A 17,811-nucleotide genomic window follows, 5' to 3' on the forward strand; every position below is an offset into this window, starting at 1 on the left:
ATAGGCCGAGTTTGGTCTTTTGGAAGACGTTAATAAAATCTTTCTTTCTTTCTCTCTCTCTCTCTCTCTCTCTCTCTCTCTCTCTCTCTCTCTCTGGATGATGTACCTCATGGATATGATGTAACCTTTTGGTCTCATAGGTCATTTTGGCCTTTTGAAGACGTTAATACAACTTTCTTTCTTGGAGCTAGCTAGGTTGCATATCATGATTGTATACTCCATGCATATAGCTTTGCATTTTTCTCCTAGTAGTAGAGCTCCATCCCCCGCACACCCAGATTCAGCTTTTTTTTTGTTCAGTACTTTTTCATTTTGTTGGGATGACAGAGGATACCCCATACAGGTACTCCGATTTGTCTCATAGGCCGAGTTCGGTCTTTTGGAAGACGTTAATAAAATCTTTCTTTCTTTCTTTCTTTCTTTCTCTCTTTCTCTCTCTCTTTCTCACTGCAGGCTCTGCTGGTGCGCCATTGTCAAACTACATAGTTGAGTCTTGTATTATTGGGCTCAATAGACAAGGAAGATGAATTATTATAAGACTAGGTCCAAAGCAATGAGCCCCATAATATCGTCTCACTTGATTTCAAAGTATTTGTTCTAATTGAAGAGTTTGATTTTGTAAGTATCTTGGTTTCAATGTATTTGTTGCTTATTTAAGAGTTCAAATTTGTAAGACTTTGATCACTCTTTTTGTGCCATTCTTGTTTCTGTTTTTCGAATGTTGGTCTACAGAGTACAAAAGGTCCCAAATTTGTGTACGCAGTGGATCTGCATGTGGATAAAATTGATACAGTGTCCCCAAAAGTCAACACCATTATCTCCCACCTTCATAACAGGCCTGGAAAACTAGAGTTTTTATCAGGTGACACAAATCCAGTTGATGTAACTACTCTTGTAGAGCATTTAAAGAGAGCACATGGAGAAAGCTTCACAAAGAATGTATTGGAGAAAGGTTCAGATGCAGATGCTCATAGTGTGAAGCCTCGTATGCTTGCAAAGGTTACAGTAGTTGGAAGTGGGCCAGCGGGTCTGTTTGCTGCTCTTGTTTTGGCAGAAAGTGGTGCAGTGGTAACTTTGCTAGAGAGAGGGCAACCAGTGGAGAGGAGGGGACGTGACATTGGAGGGTTGATGGTTAGACGAATGCTTCATCCTGACAGCAATTTCTGCTATGGAGAGGTATATGTTGATGTTCTGCAAAGCAACATGTTCTGCTGATTGATCTGATAACTCTTGCACTTCAAATGTAGTTGGTAAAAGCTTTGACATGCTGTCAGGATTTTGTGTATAGTTGTTGCACAAAACATGAATGCGTGGACTTGTGTCCATAGTTGCAAAAAAAACACATTTTTTTGAAAAAATAAAAAATGTGTACATTTCAAAACGTCCTAGTTTTTGGGGCATGTTTTTTAAAAGGTAGTTTAATTTTATTTATTTATTTTTTTTCCGGATGTGCTTTTTTTAAAACAAGAATGCTTAATGTTGAATGGTCATTGGTAAATCAATATGAAAGTTAATGTTGAATGGCATTGCCGCCACTAGACCCATGGGGGCATGGGGCCATGTGAATGTATTATCATTATGATTTAATGAATTATGATAGCCATAGGCTTCAAATTGTTCACTCTTGAGTTTTTATGCACAAGTTTAACTTTTATACATAAAGTCTGTGGTTCTTGGGCTTAAAAACTATATATACAGGCCATAATTATAGCTTTAAAAAATTAATGAATAAAAAAACTTATTTTAAAAAAATTCCCCAAAAACAAAGAACGTTTTTAAAAGTATAAATTTTCTATTATACTTCCTGCTTTAAAAACGTTTGGCAACTATGCTTAAGTCCTCTTCAATAATGGTGAAAGATAGTTATGGAAGAGATGATGAATGTTGCAGGGTGGTGCAGGTACTTGGAGTGATGGAAAGCTCACAACTCGGATAGGAAGAAATTGTGGAAGTGTGAAAACGGTAAGATAAAAGTTTTTTTTTTGGTTGGAACACAAAGATGAGCTACTTCACTCAGGAGGGATTTTTCCTGTATGACTGCAATTTACCAATGAAAGGCTCCTCTGTAGGCACAACTGGTCCTTTGGAGCAGCTTTACTCTGAAACTCTGCTCCAGAATCTCTGTACAATACTTGCACATCACCCACCTTTCCTGTTGGCTACCTCTTTTGTAGCAACAAGCTTGGTGCACCCTCCTTGTACAAGCCCCTTTTCCCCTTTTGTCCACCAGCACCAGCACCAGCACCAGCACCAGCACCAGCACCACCCCTCCCCACTCCACCCCACCGTCCTACCCAAGCCTCCAAGCTTGCAGCTGTTGTGCAGCTTCTCTCCTATTGCGATCTTCACATGCCGTGCTAGCACGCCTACTTACATAATGTTTGCCCTTCAGCTGCTCACAACAGTCGTCATCATAAATTAATCACCCTGGTCAGCTCACGTCTGTGCTGCTTGCGTACCTGCTGTTCACTGTACACGCTCCTTTTGAGCTTCAAGTGCTCTCCTGCAGTCTCTCCAGATTCAGCCCCCTTCTGCAGCTTTATATGTTCTTCTGATTTCTCCTCCCATTGCATGGTCTCCTTCTGCCCTCCGCCCCCTCGGTGCCATGGGACTTTTCTTCTCGACGTCTCTTTTGTCATCGTATGGGGTGACGGGTCCCCCTCCCTTGTTGCAGTGTGTTTGTTTGCAAGTCTCCTGTCAAATTGTAAATATCCATCCAATCAAATGTACACATTCACGAATTTTGAATTAGTCTTTGCATGGGTTTCAATTTTGTTTGTTGTTCACAGTGGCAATATCTGGAAGGGCACACTTTAAGGCATTCTCACCAGTGATGGCCAGTTGTATATAGTGCTCGTTTGAGGATGTTCTTGGGGCATGCATACTGTACAAAGTGTTTTGGACATGTGAAAAACAGAGTGCGAGGGCAAAAAGGGGTCATATGACCTTCTGTTTACATGAAAAGTTGGGTGATAATGACAAAAGATTGATGGAGGTGATTGGAGGTATGGGTGGATTCATGAGTACACGTATAGATAGGGGTGGAAATGCTGGAGCCTGTGACTACCATGGTAAACTGCTGCTTTGGAGTGGCAAAAGGGTGGAGGCCCTGAGGCGAAGTTGATCAAGAGGGGCAATTGCATTGAAGAGAATCTTTTGGGGATTTTTTTTTTTTTTTTTTTGGGGGGGGGGGGGGGGGGGCGGGCGCAATGAGAGCTGGTGGACAGAGAAAGGAGAGATGAGAGCTGGCTATTGCACAGAAGTGTAAGAGCCAAGGGATCTTAGAGAACAAATAAGTAGGAGGATGAGCTCTGCATAACACAAGCGGGGAGAAGAGGCTGGAAAGCAGAAACACAGATGTTTTTGGCAGAGGCAGCGAAGCTCATCAGCAAACTCCTGTCAACTGGAACAAATGGCAGGGTAATCTAAAGGCCAGGTGAAGCAAGCTGGAGATGAGAATATCAGGAAGCTGAGGGTTCTGGAAATGGAGGACAGTATGCAGCAGGAAGCTCATAGGGAGGGAGGACCTTTTATTGCTATAGGGAAGGGCCTACTAATTTGGAAGCAGAAACTCTATAGGGACCTTGGAAGCTTTGGAGATTTGCAAGAAAAAGTGCCCCTGGTAAGCCCCGGTTCACACGGTCACTACCACATATGTATAATCCTACAAATCCCTTGAGTAGTGATAGTGTGAACATGTACATGCTAGCAGATCACTCTCCAAATCATGGTAACCACAAAACGCGTTTCGTTGTTGCTGCTGAAACGTGAAACGTGTTTCGCTATTGAAATGTTTCAATCATGGACGCTGTGTGGTAGCTGGGTGATGGCCTCTCTACACCACCAGCTTGCACACAAAAAGAGAACACTATGGGATCAGAACTGGGGGACACTAAAATCCCAGCTCCAAGGGCACCAATCAGACCTGCACTTGTCCACACTCTCCAGTCGACTCAAGAGGACACTTCAAAACCCAACCTCCCTATCTGATTCAACTGCCTCCTCCAACGATCCTCTTCAGTCAGCTCTCACTTCCAGAAGCTCTGATCTACCAAGTATGAGCCTTTCCTGACCTTAGCTGACATCCACTTGACCAAATCGACCTCCAGCTGATGCAGAACTGTCTGGTTCTGCCTCCGAATGCCTTCCTCTTGTCTCTATTTAGAAATCTATCCTCGAGGGTCCTCTGTAGTTCTCAACCATCAACTGACTTCACATCCACATCCCCAGGAACTCCTTGAACCCTTGTTGACCCTCAGCTGAAAGCAACTGATACTCTTTTGCTTGCTCTATTTGAGACATACCCAGCTGTCCGAAATAGAGTAAACTGACCTCTGCGTTTGATTAAATCTCCACCGCGTCCGCTGACAACTGTGAATCCTCGGGATGCACCAAATTGATCAAGATATCACATTGATGACTCTCTGCAGTCTCAAGCCCACAATTGCCTCCGAACTGTTTGTCCTCTCAAGGATGACTAATCTGACTCAGCTAATCTAAGCTTCCCTCCCTAAGTGTCAGCTAGCACTTCTATACTCTCCAGATACTCGAACCAAGCTAGGACCTAACCTTGTGCACACCATGTTGACATGAACCTCACTGTAGCTGCCACAGATACATCATTTGGACCACAATCCTGTCTGACTTGATTGTTGCCAACAAACTGTCACATTGTGCTCACAAGCACTTCTCACTCACTCAGACAAGTCAGCCCAAGGCCCCTATACCTTCAGTTGATGATACTGATGATCAACTGACTCAGAACGCACTCTGTGCCTTCATAACTGATTCTGACTCAAAATCAGTTTCCTAGTTGTCAGACTAGCACACACAAAGGTTCAACCTCATCAAATCAACTCACTCATCACAATAGAAACCATAAAACACAAGACTTTGATATCATTTATGTTGACATGAACCAAACACTCTAATATCCTCAGATAGGCAAAAACATATCATTGTCTCAACAACCCTAAGACCTGGGTGCAAACGTTTCAGAAGAAAACACAAAACTCAAGGGTTCCCCTCTGGAAGTCCTTAGTGACAATTCTTCAAATCAGAAGTTTCAACAGCTACAGTCGAAGACGAATCAAAATGAATCAAGTCTCTAACAGAGGCATTGCTCAGAAGTCCCAGGGCACACGCCTCTTGGTTGGCTCTGATCTCCAGTTCACCTTTGCTCTGATCCAAACAGCTCCCTTCTCATTGCATTATCTTCTCCTCTACAAACTTGGAAAAACTGCAAGTATTCTAGCCTGCAACCCTCACGAAGATAAAAGAAACTGTAGAAGACACACTTTACTGTAGTAGCTTCACTGGTGGTCCCGCAAGCCCACCCCCCTCTACGACTGTCTCTCCCAAGAAACACAAAAATTGTTCTCCTTCAACCGGCATCGCCGCCCTTGCATCCTTCCAGAAAGTAGCACGGCCCGTCTCCTCGTGGTCGCCATACACTTGCTATTTCCATTTGCGCACCTGCGTTTATATCTTTGGTTGCCACGCATTTTTTCGCCACCCTAGATTGACTATACTCCATCATATATACACCTCATCCAGCTATCCATTAGGTTTGGGAGGGGCTAGGGATTCCCCACACAACGTTTTGTCCAACGTTTTAGGGCAACTAAAAAGTCAAGAAGGAAGAAATAAAAACGTTAAATATTGAACATTATGCAATTTGTGCTTGCAGCTCCACCAATTATGAGGCATGTTATTTTTTGTTTATGTAACATTTATACAGAATGACTCAGAATGAGAAAATCACTCAGAATTATCCATGGATGCAATCAACACGCATCGTATTTTTAAACTTTGTTTGGCTATTCGTTGTTAGATTTTGGTGCTTTTGTTTTCTTGATTGTAAGTATCAATGTAAATCTGTAAATAATAAGTTTGAAGGCCAAATTTGAAATTTCAGATTTGGGTCTCCAAATTGGAGGGAAAATTGCACTTTCGCTCTCCAATAGAAGGCCCAAATATGAAATTTTCCATTTTGGAAGGCCCAAATTTGAAACTTTATATTTGGGCCCCCAAATTGGGGGGGGGGGGATTGCACTTTTCCTCTCCGGTTTTGAAGGCCCAAATCTGAAATTTCCTAAATTTCAGATTTAGGCTCCTAAATTGGAGGGGAAAATTGCACTTTTCCTATGGTCCAAATGTGAAATTTCTCGAAATGTCAAGGACTCATAAGTATGTGGAAAATAGCACTGATAAGAAGGTGTGGGACACTATGATTAATGGCGTCAAAGTAGAAGTTCAAGGGTATGAACAACCTTTGGATTTTCAAATTTCCTATTTGGATATGACAGATGTTGTCGTAGGCAGAGAATGCTTTTTTGTATTGGAGTCTAGATCAAACTTTGCAAAGAAGTTACCTAAACAACTCAATTTCTTTTGAGTATGAAGGAAGAATATCCAACTTCAAGGGGCACATGATGTACCCAACTCACCTCTTATATGTTCAATGGAGCTACCTTGGTCTTCACCAATTTTACTGGCGAAGTAGAAAGATGGTTCTATCAGTGTATGGATAGACTATTGAGCTTTAAATAAGTTCACTATAAAGAATAATTAGCCTATGCCTCGAATTGATGAGCCCTTTGATCAGCTTCAAGGAGCTAAGTATTTGTAAAAAAAAATAGATCTTTGATGAGGGTATTACTCAATACGCATTAGGTGTGAGGATCTACTTAAAACAATGTTTAGGTCTCGTAGAACATTTCCACCAATGTACCAACCACTCGTAGAACATTTCCACCAATGTACCAACCCAAACTGTCACACTTCTTGACTTAGTATGCATTAGGTGTGAGGATCTACCTAAAACGACGCTTAGATTTCGTAAAAGACATTTCGAGTTCAAAGTTATGCTATTTGGTTTGACCAATGCACCAACCACATTTATGACACTAATGAATAGTGTCTTGAGGTCCGATTTAGGGAAATTTGTGGTGGTCTTTATAGATGATATCTTGAGCTTTAGTAGATCTAAGGAGGAGCATATTGATGTTTTAATTGCTCAGGGAGCATTCCCTATTCACTAAGTGTTTGCGAAAGAAATGAAGTATCTACAACATATTATATCCTAGGAAGGAATCTGCATGGATCCTGAAAAGATTGAAGTTATTCTAAAGTAGCCTCATCCAAAGAATATCAAAAAGTACTTTTTTTTTGGTGTGGAATTATCGGGATTCTATCGCACATTCATTAAAGATTATGCGAAGATGGTTGTTCCAATTATGGATCACCTCAAAGGGGAAGAAATAGCCTTCACTTGGGAAGAAGCCCAAAACAAAGCTTTGAAAAGCTTAAGCCACTTATAGCTACAGCTCATGGGCTGAGAGTAGTAGACCCAAATTTTGTGGTCAAAATGAATTCAAGTAATAAGGCTCATTTTATTCCAACCAAAAAAGATGTGAAGATTCTTGAATTAGCTCATCTATTTATGGAGTGACTATTTAGATTTTATGGGCTACCAAGTGGTATTATTAGTGTCTAGGATAGTTTTTTGGAGTTGTCGTCTTTCAAAGGTTGGATACAAAGTTATATATGATCATGATTGGACATCCACAGACAGACGGACATTATGAGAGGGTCATTAGATCATTGAGGATATGCTTTGTGCATGTCTTAATAAGAGAGGCAATGTAATTAGGAAGAATATGTACCAATTTTAGAGTTTGTGCATTAACAGTGCAAAACATTCAGCAATAGGCTTTAGCCCATTCATGATGATGTATGGATTTCAGCCTAGAGTTCTAGCAAGAGAAGAAAAAGGTATAATCAACCGAAGACTTTCTTGAAGATATGAACCAATGATTAAACTAGCTCAAGGTAGCATTAAGAAAGCTTAAGATAGAGCCAAAATTTATGTGAATTTACACGATAACGTGCCAAACATCCAGAAAAACTTGTAGAACCTGTGTGCAGGAAATCTGAGAGATAAAAAATAGGAGATCTTATCCAGAAGGTCTGTGGAATATGAACAAGACCACAATAAATGCGGAATACTCTCAGTAGCATGATGACATCTTGGACAAAGAGGAGAGACAATCCTTCTTTGAGCCAATTTCACCCCCACTGGAAAAATACCGACAATGCATCTCCAGAGAAAGAGTCTCTGTTTCAATGGCATTTTCAACTTCCATATCAATGTCAGTTTTGCTTTCCACCAAGCTAAAGACTTATCCAGATGCCAAAGAGAATTAGCATGCTGAGCAATCCATGGAGGAGGTAATATCAATCGATAAGCCTGTATAGAAGTCAATAGATGCAAAGGTTGAGAGGATAATCTTGAACTTGAAGACTGAAGATGCCAATCTTGAAGCCTGTCTCTTACATCCAATGTTGGAATCGGAATGAAAGGGTGTAAGAGATCTGCAATAGCTTTCCATATAGATCTATGATGCATCTCAAGATTGTATTGTTGGCATGCTGCTGGAAAAGAAAGAATTTGCCCTCTAGTATCTACTACGTCGTCAATGAACCAGATGCCCAACTTCATAAGATTGTAAGCTCTGATTGGTTGTTGTACAGCAAGGGGAGAGTAAAAAACAGCACTCCAATGTATGCTTTCCATTCGAAGCGAGGAAGCTATAGAAGCAGGATGGGGAGACCATTTGATGCGAGAGAGCACTTTCTTCCAATCCTGAATCAAGGAAGTAGAAAATGGACAACCAGGGATTTTACCTTGAAATTTGCCAAGTACTACTTCCGATGGATCAACCAACCAACGACCATAAGCATTTGTGCGCATCCGACCACACAAAATTGCCAACATGATAGACCAAGGCTGCTCTTGTTGAAAAAAGGTTTTGAGCATAGTGATCTTTCTTGCCAGCACATGAAATTTGATGTTTATAATATTCAAACCACCATGCATTTTTGGTGAGCAAAGCAGGTCCATTTTGAGCAACCTTAAAGCTTTTTTATGAAGCTTAGTTTTCCAAAAAATCTCCATGGCTTGAGACATAAAAGAAGAAAGATCTCGAGATGACCAATGTAAGAGAGGAAGGTAGAATTGGACATAAGCCAGAACAATGGACTGAACAATTCGAAGCCGTACATGTAATGGCCAAGTGGAGATCTTCCAATATTCTAATTTGTCTTGAATTTTGTTTAGCACCCAAGATATTTGTTGCTTATTTCTGATTTTCTAGCCAATGGGATAGCCCAAATGTCTTACTATGCTTTCCGAATAAATAATCTGGCCAGGCCACAGGATAGCATGCCAGTCACAATGCTTGAGAGGCAAGAGTTTTGATTTCTGAAAATTAATTTTTAAACCAGCTGCCAAGCCCAAAATCTGAAAGAGTATCCATCAATAGACGAAGCTCCAAAGGACTGTTCTTTGGCATGAAGAATGAATCATCTGCATAAGCCTGTGCAATGAAAGGCCGTGAACTAGAAATCTGAAGCCCCTCTAACTGTCTAGTATCAACCAGATGATCCATATAAAGAAGCAAAGGATGCGAAGCAATAGCATAGAACAGAGCACTGAGAGGGCATCCCTGTCGAACTGATCGTTCTAGAGTCCAAGACTCAGACAAATGTTTCCCTATAAAGCATTGAGCAGTGGAATCTGAGTAAAGCCAATATATGACATTAACTAGCTTTGGCCCAAAACCAAGTTTAGACATGATTTGAGAAATATAATCCCACTGCACCGTAGCAAATGCCTTTGCCACATCCACCTGCATGACCAAGACATCTTGAGCAGAGTATTTTGCATATTCCATTGCAATGAGAGTATTGGAGATATTATCATGTATATGCCTTCTTGGAACATCCATCATGAAGGATATCCTTTATCCGGTGTACCAACATTTTAGCAATACGTTTATATATAACAGGCATCAAAGTGATAGGCCTCCAGTCATCCATTGTCTCACACAGAGGGTTTTTTGGGCAGAAGCTTAACCAGACCATGCTTCCAAGCTGAGGGAAGATGTTGATGCTGCCAGGCTACATTAATGAGCTTCAAGATTGGACCCTTCAATTCAGCCCAGAAGGCTACAAAAAATTCAACCGTCAAACCATCCCAACCTGGGGATTTATGTTTACCCAAATGCTTGAGGGCTTCATCCAATTCAGTATCTGAAAAGGACATTTCCAGCATTGAAGCTTTTTGCAAAGAAACAATAGGAGAAACAAGCTCAATAAATCTGCTCCGAGCCAATGCAGCCTGAGATGTAGAAGAAGATAGTAGAGAAAAAAGAAGCCGAAAATGATCCAAACATTGTTTTTCTAGCTGCGATAAAGTCTGGGTCCAAAGACCACCCGGTTTCTTGACTCTCATGATAGATTGACTTTGTCTGTACGTGTGTAAGTTTCGAAAGAAAGATTTCGAGGAGCAGCCCTTATCTAGCATAGGTTTAACTCTAGCCCTTGTTTGCCATTTGGAAAGCTTGCGTTTATCATTAGCATCAATTATGGAAGAAGCACAAGACAATGAATTCTGTTCAGAAGCAGAAAGAGACCTTTGATGGCTAATCTGTACCAAGGACTGCTTGTATGATTTTGCCCACTGGATATGCTGTCTGGTTTTTGCCATGTACCATCTTCCATATTCCTTAATGACATTTTGAATACGATGTACAAAAGAGTTCCAAGCAAAATCCAGATCCTCCTGAGCATGAGATAACAATGGCTTACAAGCCAATCTGATCATTTGCTGGAATTTTTCATGAGAAAGATATAATTGATTAACCTGCAAATGTCTGACTAAAGAGAGCTGAATATCATCCAGAGGCATACCAAAAGAAAGGTTGAGCCAAAGTGGAGTATGATCAGATAGTTGTTGAGAATAATCAGTCCACATTTGACATGTATAATCATCATATTGCTGAGCATGAATAAGATACCATCTATCAAGCTTGGCCCAATATTCTGTAAAAGCATTATGATGATACGTGAATCCCAAAACCGAAGGGTGAGTTGCTGTCCATAAATCTGCAGTATGAAGTGATGAAGTCATATGTTCCCATCGCTGGATTTCAGAGGGAAGCATATGGGATTTATGTGTGGTATTGTCCTTCCAGTGAGGAGAATTATTAAAATCACCACAAAGTAGAGCATTTGAAGACCAAGGATATTGGTTTATGGAGTCCCACATTTGAGCTCTGGAAGCTGAAATTTGAGAGGCATACAAGGAGCCTATTTCAAAAATCTCTCCATTGATCATGCATTGGATAATCATCCATCGGCCACAAAGATCATTATATGCTACACAGGGCTGCAGATCATGTCTGGCTAAAATGCACAGCCCAGAGAATTGTCCAGATCCTGCATAAAATATATCATAGCCTGAAAAGAACCCATGCTGGCCAGCAAAAGAATGCTGATTATGCTCTTGCAGACACACAACATCTGGATGAGTATTATTTATATAATGCCATAGGAGCCTCCATTTATGCTGATTGCAGAGGCCCTGTATATTATAAGAAAAACATTTAAAAGAAGTACGCATGAAAATATGTACAAGAGATAAGCATTCCTCAAAGAGAAAGGGAGGCATCAAGCCTCTGCCATTGCCACAGGGTCTTGCTGACCCTCAGAATCCAATTCCCTGACTAAATCATCTTCTTCACAAAGTGGAATACCCTTCTTAACTGCATTGACCCATGCCTTTGAGATAGGGCTGTCCGAAGAGGTAGAAGGTTGACCAAGAGATGGAGCAGAAGCATCCCAATTGCGAGATTGGAGAGGTCTTTATTTGAGAGGCACCGTCTTCTTTGCATTCTGCCAACCCTCGTGAGAAGATGAATTATTTTCCACTAGCTTGCTTTTTCCTTTATCCTTGTTTTGAGCTGAATCGGCTTGGTTCCCTGTATGAACTGAAGGCTTTGCTCCTTTAGCTTCAGTCTTTTCCACATAAGTCTTTTGACCTCCTTTATTAGATGGCGGAGGAATGGCAGCTGGAGGAGGCGGATGAAGGATTGAGGGACACTCAGAAGCTAGATGCCCGAACTTGTGACAAGAGAAACAAGCTCCAGCAAAAATGCCCCATTTCAAAGTGAAATATTTCTTTCCCAAATTAACACCCTCAATCTCAACTGCAATAAAAGAGGGGGTTGGTCTATCAGTATCCCATAAGATGCAAAAACGGTTTTTGTTACCTGTGGGACGAGGGGGACAGATCACTTGTCCCAATGTCATCGCTAAGCCTGGAAGCTATGTTCTCATGTAATCTGGGAAATCAACGACTTTAACCCATACAGGGCAGTGATGTTTGATGAGATTTTGATAATCCTTATTAGGAGACCAAGGCATGATGTGCACCATTTGACGACCAAAAAATAAAGGGGACATTTCCAGCATCTTTTGTTTTGTCAATGCATCCAAGAGATGAACTTCATAAAATCCTCTGGAGGCAAAATAGACTCCTTCTACATAGCATCCACCTAGGAGAGAATTCACCCATTGTCCCACATCATTAGCCGAGGGTATTTTACCTGGAAAAAAGATGATGACTGCAATTTGAGAGAGCTTCTTCAGAGGATGCACAAGAGAAGGCAACTTCATCTTGTAGGTGAGTTCCGGAGCAGGTAGTATCCATTCTCTTCTACTTTGTTGAAAATCCTCATTCAACATATCAAACACATAGGAAGCATCTTCAGATGAAGGAGCTGTGGGGGGCAGAGTTTCCCTTAATTGTCTTTTAGGTTCAGGGGAAAGAGCTCTCTTGACATAAAACTTGCTTGTTTCTGCCATCGAGACTATTCGAAAGGACACAGATCAGAAAAAAGGGGACAGCTCTATGGAAAACTATCTTACACAGAAGGGAAAAAAACAGTGACCTATTGGAGGTGCGCACACACACACACACACACACATGCGCACACACACAGACAGTCCTATACACGTACACAGGTCGCAGAAGACAGGAAGAAGAGCAGAATGACGATGAGAAGACAGCGCAACTGGGAACAAGAGAAGGGGGCGAAGAGAGCTGCAGGGCCGACACAGTCCAGGAAGGAGCCCGTCACAGTCCAGGAAAGGCGCCTCACCACACGTGCTCACCCAGAGGGGGCGAGCGGATCGTCTAGGGAGCAGGCGAGCAGGTCAAGGGAGCAGGCGAGCAGGTCTCCACCACAGAGGATTCACACACCTCACACACACACACCATGAGCATTACACACACACACACACACACACACACACACTGAATGCTACACACAATCACTAACTATCATGATTTGACAACAACACTTCACCAAGACCCATGGTTGGTCTAGAGACTCTATTTGTTGACTCCCATGAGAGGAGCATTTGGGCCTATGTTTAAAAGGCCTTGTTGTTTCCTTATAACACGGGATTTTATATGGGTTCGTATGTCTTGCAGGAACAAGTTTTGTTTTGTTTTGGTCCATGCCATTGTGCACAAAAACTTGATATATGGATGATACATATGGTCGCATAGATCATTATGGTCTTTTGTAAGACCACTACGAAATCTTCCTTTCTTTCTCCAACAGCAGCTGATTACAATGCAGCAGCAATAGCTTGAACCTGGTAATGTTTCTTGTCATGCAAAAAATATACAATGGTTGAATATACAACGCTTTGGTAGTAGCTGGAATGACATAGTCATTGCAAAGAATTTAGTGTATCTTGCTAGAACCCGAAGGTTTAGTTTTGAAATCAGATTGATTGATTGCCTGTATATGCCACACATGACAATATTGTCAACCCAAGGGCTAGTTTAAATTATAAGATATAATTTTTGGATGGACAGTTGGAGCATAAGTGCGGAATTTGTTGAGCTGGATTGTTATAGCCTTGCCACAATTAAATGACTATAAATTAAAGCCTGAACGTATATCAAATTCCGCTCATTATCGTGTGTGTAATGATGTGCTGAAAGTCACTTCTTTCCAAATGTCAAGTTAAGGCTTAGTTAGCTTTTGTTGCTCGACCAGAATGATGTTGCCACCCTCAATCTTTCTGTCGTTTAGGTGTCGTAGAATATAATGAAGTTGCAGCATAGTCTCTTGTGTGCTCCTTTTCTTCTGGGTTTATGTATGTCTTTGTCTCCGGTAGTTCACAACATAAGCATAATTTGTCATACTTGCAATGGACCTTTGTCATACCAGGTACTTGCAACACTAATCAAATTTGGAGCTCCACCTCATATACTAATTGATGGCAAGCCACACATTGGAACCGATAAACTCATTCACATTCTGCGTCAATTTCGGAGCTATTTGCAGTCTTTAGGGGTATGCCCACTACCTTAGCCTGGTGTTTGAATGGTCCTCAACATTACTTATTTTCTTCTCAGGCCAATGGTTCTATAACATCATAAAGGTTTTGAGATGTGAGCCCAATGTATGTAAAGGATTGTGATGGTGCTTATTTGATCCATTCTAATTGAGATGCCTAATAGATGCCCGTTCTTGCAATCAGGTCCACATACGGTTTGGAACCAAGATGGTAGACTTTCTGGTGAGGGGGAACCGGATTTCAGGTGTGGAGGTCACTAGTGCTAGTGACTGTCTGGGTTCAGATAATGAAGAACTTATTTCAGATGCAGTGGTACTTGCGGTGGGGCATTCTGCTCGTGGTGTGTACAGTAAACTACTGGAACACAATGTTCATCTAACATCTAAAGATTTTGCAGTAAGTGTTTGTGTTTTTTTACTAGTTTACATTATTTTTTTAACTATCTCAGAACGTGTACTTTTGACTTAAGACCAGGCCAGCTTATGGTTCTAATTGATGCATCACCCCGTCCTCCACTGTGACCTCTACTGAGTGTGCACACTACGGTGAAGGACATGTAACAGTGTTTTGGAGTAGTGCAAGTGTCGTCCAGCTTCTTGTTCCTCTTGCAATCTTGTTCTCTTGCAATCTTGTCACTTGTGTTGTGTTCCACTCCATACTGTCTACTGGTACATGTGCTGTGTGTTGCGCTGTGAGCATCAAGGACTCAGAACAACCAATCTTGTAGGTACAACAAAATTTGGCACGCCCCGTGGGACTCTCAAAACTGGAGTCCTGTTAGCTCACCCTTATCTTTGTGTCCTCTCTGTATGCCCAATACACGCTCTTGTGGCAGTCCGGTCAGCCCATCCAAAAGTCCTCTCTCAATACGATGCTACAGTCAGAAGAGGTTCAATTACGTACCACCTAGGGACCCCCTTCCACCTCTCCCTATGGTAGCTAACCTTGGTAATCCCACTCTCGGTAACAATGCTTGAGGCCAAGCCAATCCTCTTGGTCCAGCCAATCCTCCTGGCATAGAACCCCTTTCCACAGTGTTGGGCCGAGTAAATGTCAAGCTCCCAACCTTCAAAGGCTCTTCCACTGAAGATGTGGATGACCACATCAAGCATTCATCTCCATGTGCAAGAGCCGCGACCTTGAGCGAGAGGATGCCTTCTCGGTACTCTCCCGTCCACTCTCCAAGGATTTGCAGATAAGTGGTTCAGTCAATTTCCAATTGACCATATTGTAGATTGGACTACCCTGAAGAACACCTTCCTCCGCACCTTCCGTCATGGTAACTATGAGGACCGCATTCTCTAGGAGCTTAGGAGGCTACAATTGCTACCAAGGGAGAGGGTGTCGGAACTCATGATACGGACCACAGTGTTGGTGGCCCGCTTACCAACTTACCCTGGTGACTCAGTGAGTGACACAGGCCTTGCCTAGGTCCACCCAATAGAAGATTCGAGAGAGTTGGTCCCTGCAAACTACATTGTTGGAATTCCAGAAGCTAGCCTCTTAATTTGAAAATACATGACTCATGTTTGAGCGTGATGTGGGCTCTCTACATCCAACTGGATGACCCGGTGGCTCAGTTGAAGCAGGAGATAGAGGAACTCAAAGTGAGCCAGAAATCTCCGAGCGAGGAAAGTACCCTACTCCAACTCAAAAGAGAGATTGAGGAATTGAAGACTCAACGAGAAGCCAAGAAGCGCTTGTTGTGTGCTATATGCCAGTCACTTGGACACACCGTTGAAGAATGCCCAAAGAGGAGATACTATTCCTTTTGCAAAAAAAGAGGATGTGAACACAAAGAGTGCTACTATCTAAAGGGGTTCCGTCAACTTCATCAGCAACAAATCCCTCACCCCACCTCGACAACCCCAACCTAGCCAATTACGCCACATCCGCACTTGTTGTTCCACAAACCTTCCAACTTGCTACAGGTTCCCCTTGCTAACCTACTCCTTAGGTGACCTACCTCCCACCACTCATTCGTAGTCCTCCTGCACCAGCCACCATGGTAGCAGCCCCCATGAACCGTCCTACTCTCCCTCCCCAACCCCGCAATCGCCTCGTCCTCTGCTACAGATGTGGGGAATATGGTCATTACCAAAGCTGATGCCCCTCTTCCTGAAGATGCTCCACGCTACAGGCATTGTCCAGAATCCAAGGATCATTATACCCGGGATTTCCCCAAGCAAAGGGCATCTACTTCCTCCGACTTCACATTCCCAGTCCTAATCACCCAATTAGTCTCAGTAGGACATCCACCATCCACTTGCCCCCCTTCCTCTTCCACCCTTGGTGTGTCCGTCACACCCACACCAAACATTCATGAGGATCCACCATCAGCCATATTGGTCACCCGATCACAAAGGAAGGCTATGCCTGATGAGCAAATGGGAGATGAGCCCAATGATACCACTCCTGCACTCTCTCGCACAATCATAGACCAATCCTTCTTGCAAGCCTTCAAGGACCTCCACCACCACTCTTCTGTGTCGGGTTAACCACCTACCCCCTCCCTCCCACATTCCAAACCATAGCTTTCACCTTTCTCTGTGGAGGATCTACTCAGGGAAAATACAATGACAATGAACCTCCTTTCTCTTCTCCAGATTAGTCTCAGTGTTCGAGAATGTCTCAGTGCGCTACTGGAGCACCTTAATGGTACGCCACCCAATTCTACTGGTGGGCGGTATGGTGGGTTTCCACTCCCTATATTGTCAAGCGTTACCGGTTGCATGGGTATTAGCTATACCAGTCATTCCCTTACTCACTACTGGAGCCCCTGCCTCACCGTGGAGATTCATGGTACCCCACTTGCCGGGGCAATTGTCGATGGTGGCTCTGGGGTAAACCTCATGCCAAAATTCACACTCCATGGAGTCGGTCTCAAGCTAACATGACCAACCAACTTTTGTGTTTGGATGGTTGACCAACGGGAGGTGACCCCATCGGCGTGGTACAAGGTGTCACTGTAGTTATCGAGGAGATCCCATTCCTAGTGGACTTTGTGGTGATCGGGCTTCGTAAAGTCAGAGGGGCCTACTGGAGCAACTCAATGGTACGCGACCCAACTCTATTGGTGGGCGGTATGGTGGGCCGTATGGTGGGTTTCCACTCCCTATAGGGTCAAGCATTGCCGGTTGCATGGATATTAGCCGTACCAGTCACTCCCTTACTCACTACCGGAGCCCTCGCCTCTCTGTGGAGATTCATGGTATCCCACTTGCTGGGGCAATTGTTGATGGTGGCCTTTGTGGTGATCGAGATTCTTGAAGTCAGAGGGGCCTACCAGAGCAACTCAATTGTACACCACCCAACTCTACTGGTGGGCCATATGGCGGGCTTCCACTCCCCATAAGGTCAAGCGTTGCCGGTTGCATGGGTATTAGCTGTACCAATCACTCCCTTACTGACTATCGGAGCCCTCGTCTCTCTATGGAGATCCATGGTACCCCACTTGTCGGGGCAATTGTCGATGGTGGCTTTGGGGTAAACCTCATGCTAGAATTTACACTCCATGCAGTCGGTCTCAAGCTAACATGACCCGTCAACTTTGTCATTACAGAGGACATGCCACAGGAGGAGGAGACA

General features: G+C 42.9%; 1 protein-coding gene across 3 annotated transcripts in view; it reads left to right on the plus strand.

Moving 5' to 3' along the window:
* PDE327 (FAD/NAD(P)-binding oxidoreductase family protein) overlaps nt 1–17,811 on the plus strand; it is an 80,154-nt gene that overhangs the window by 23,070 nt on the left and 39,273 nt on the right. For 2 of the 3 annotated variants that reach the window (XM_086779463.1, XM_086779465.1), the window contains exons 3-6: nt 733–1,176; nt 1,891–1,962; nt 14,094–14,219; nt 14,407–14,619. In XM_086779463.1, coding sequence (XP_086635589.1) covers nt 733–1,176; nt 1,891–1,962; nt 14,094–14,219; nt 14,407–14,619 — 855 coding nt within the window. The remainder of the gene's footprint in view (nt 1–732; nt 1,177–1,890; nt 1,963–14,093; nt 14,220–14,406; nt 14,620–17,811) is intronic. The other variant, XM_086779464.1, reaches the window with a different exon arrangement.

This window comes from Cibotium barometz, chromosome 40, assembly GCF_041138505.1.
Source record: "Cibotium barometz isolate CiBa-2024 chromosome 40, ASM4113850v1, whole genome shotgun sequence".
NCBI classification, from domain to species: Eukaryota; Viridiplantae; Streptophyta; class Polypodiopsida; order Cyatheales; family Cibotiaceae; genus Cibotium; species Cibotium barometz.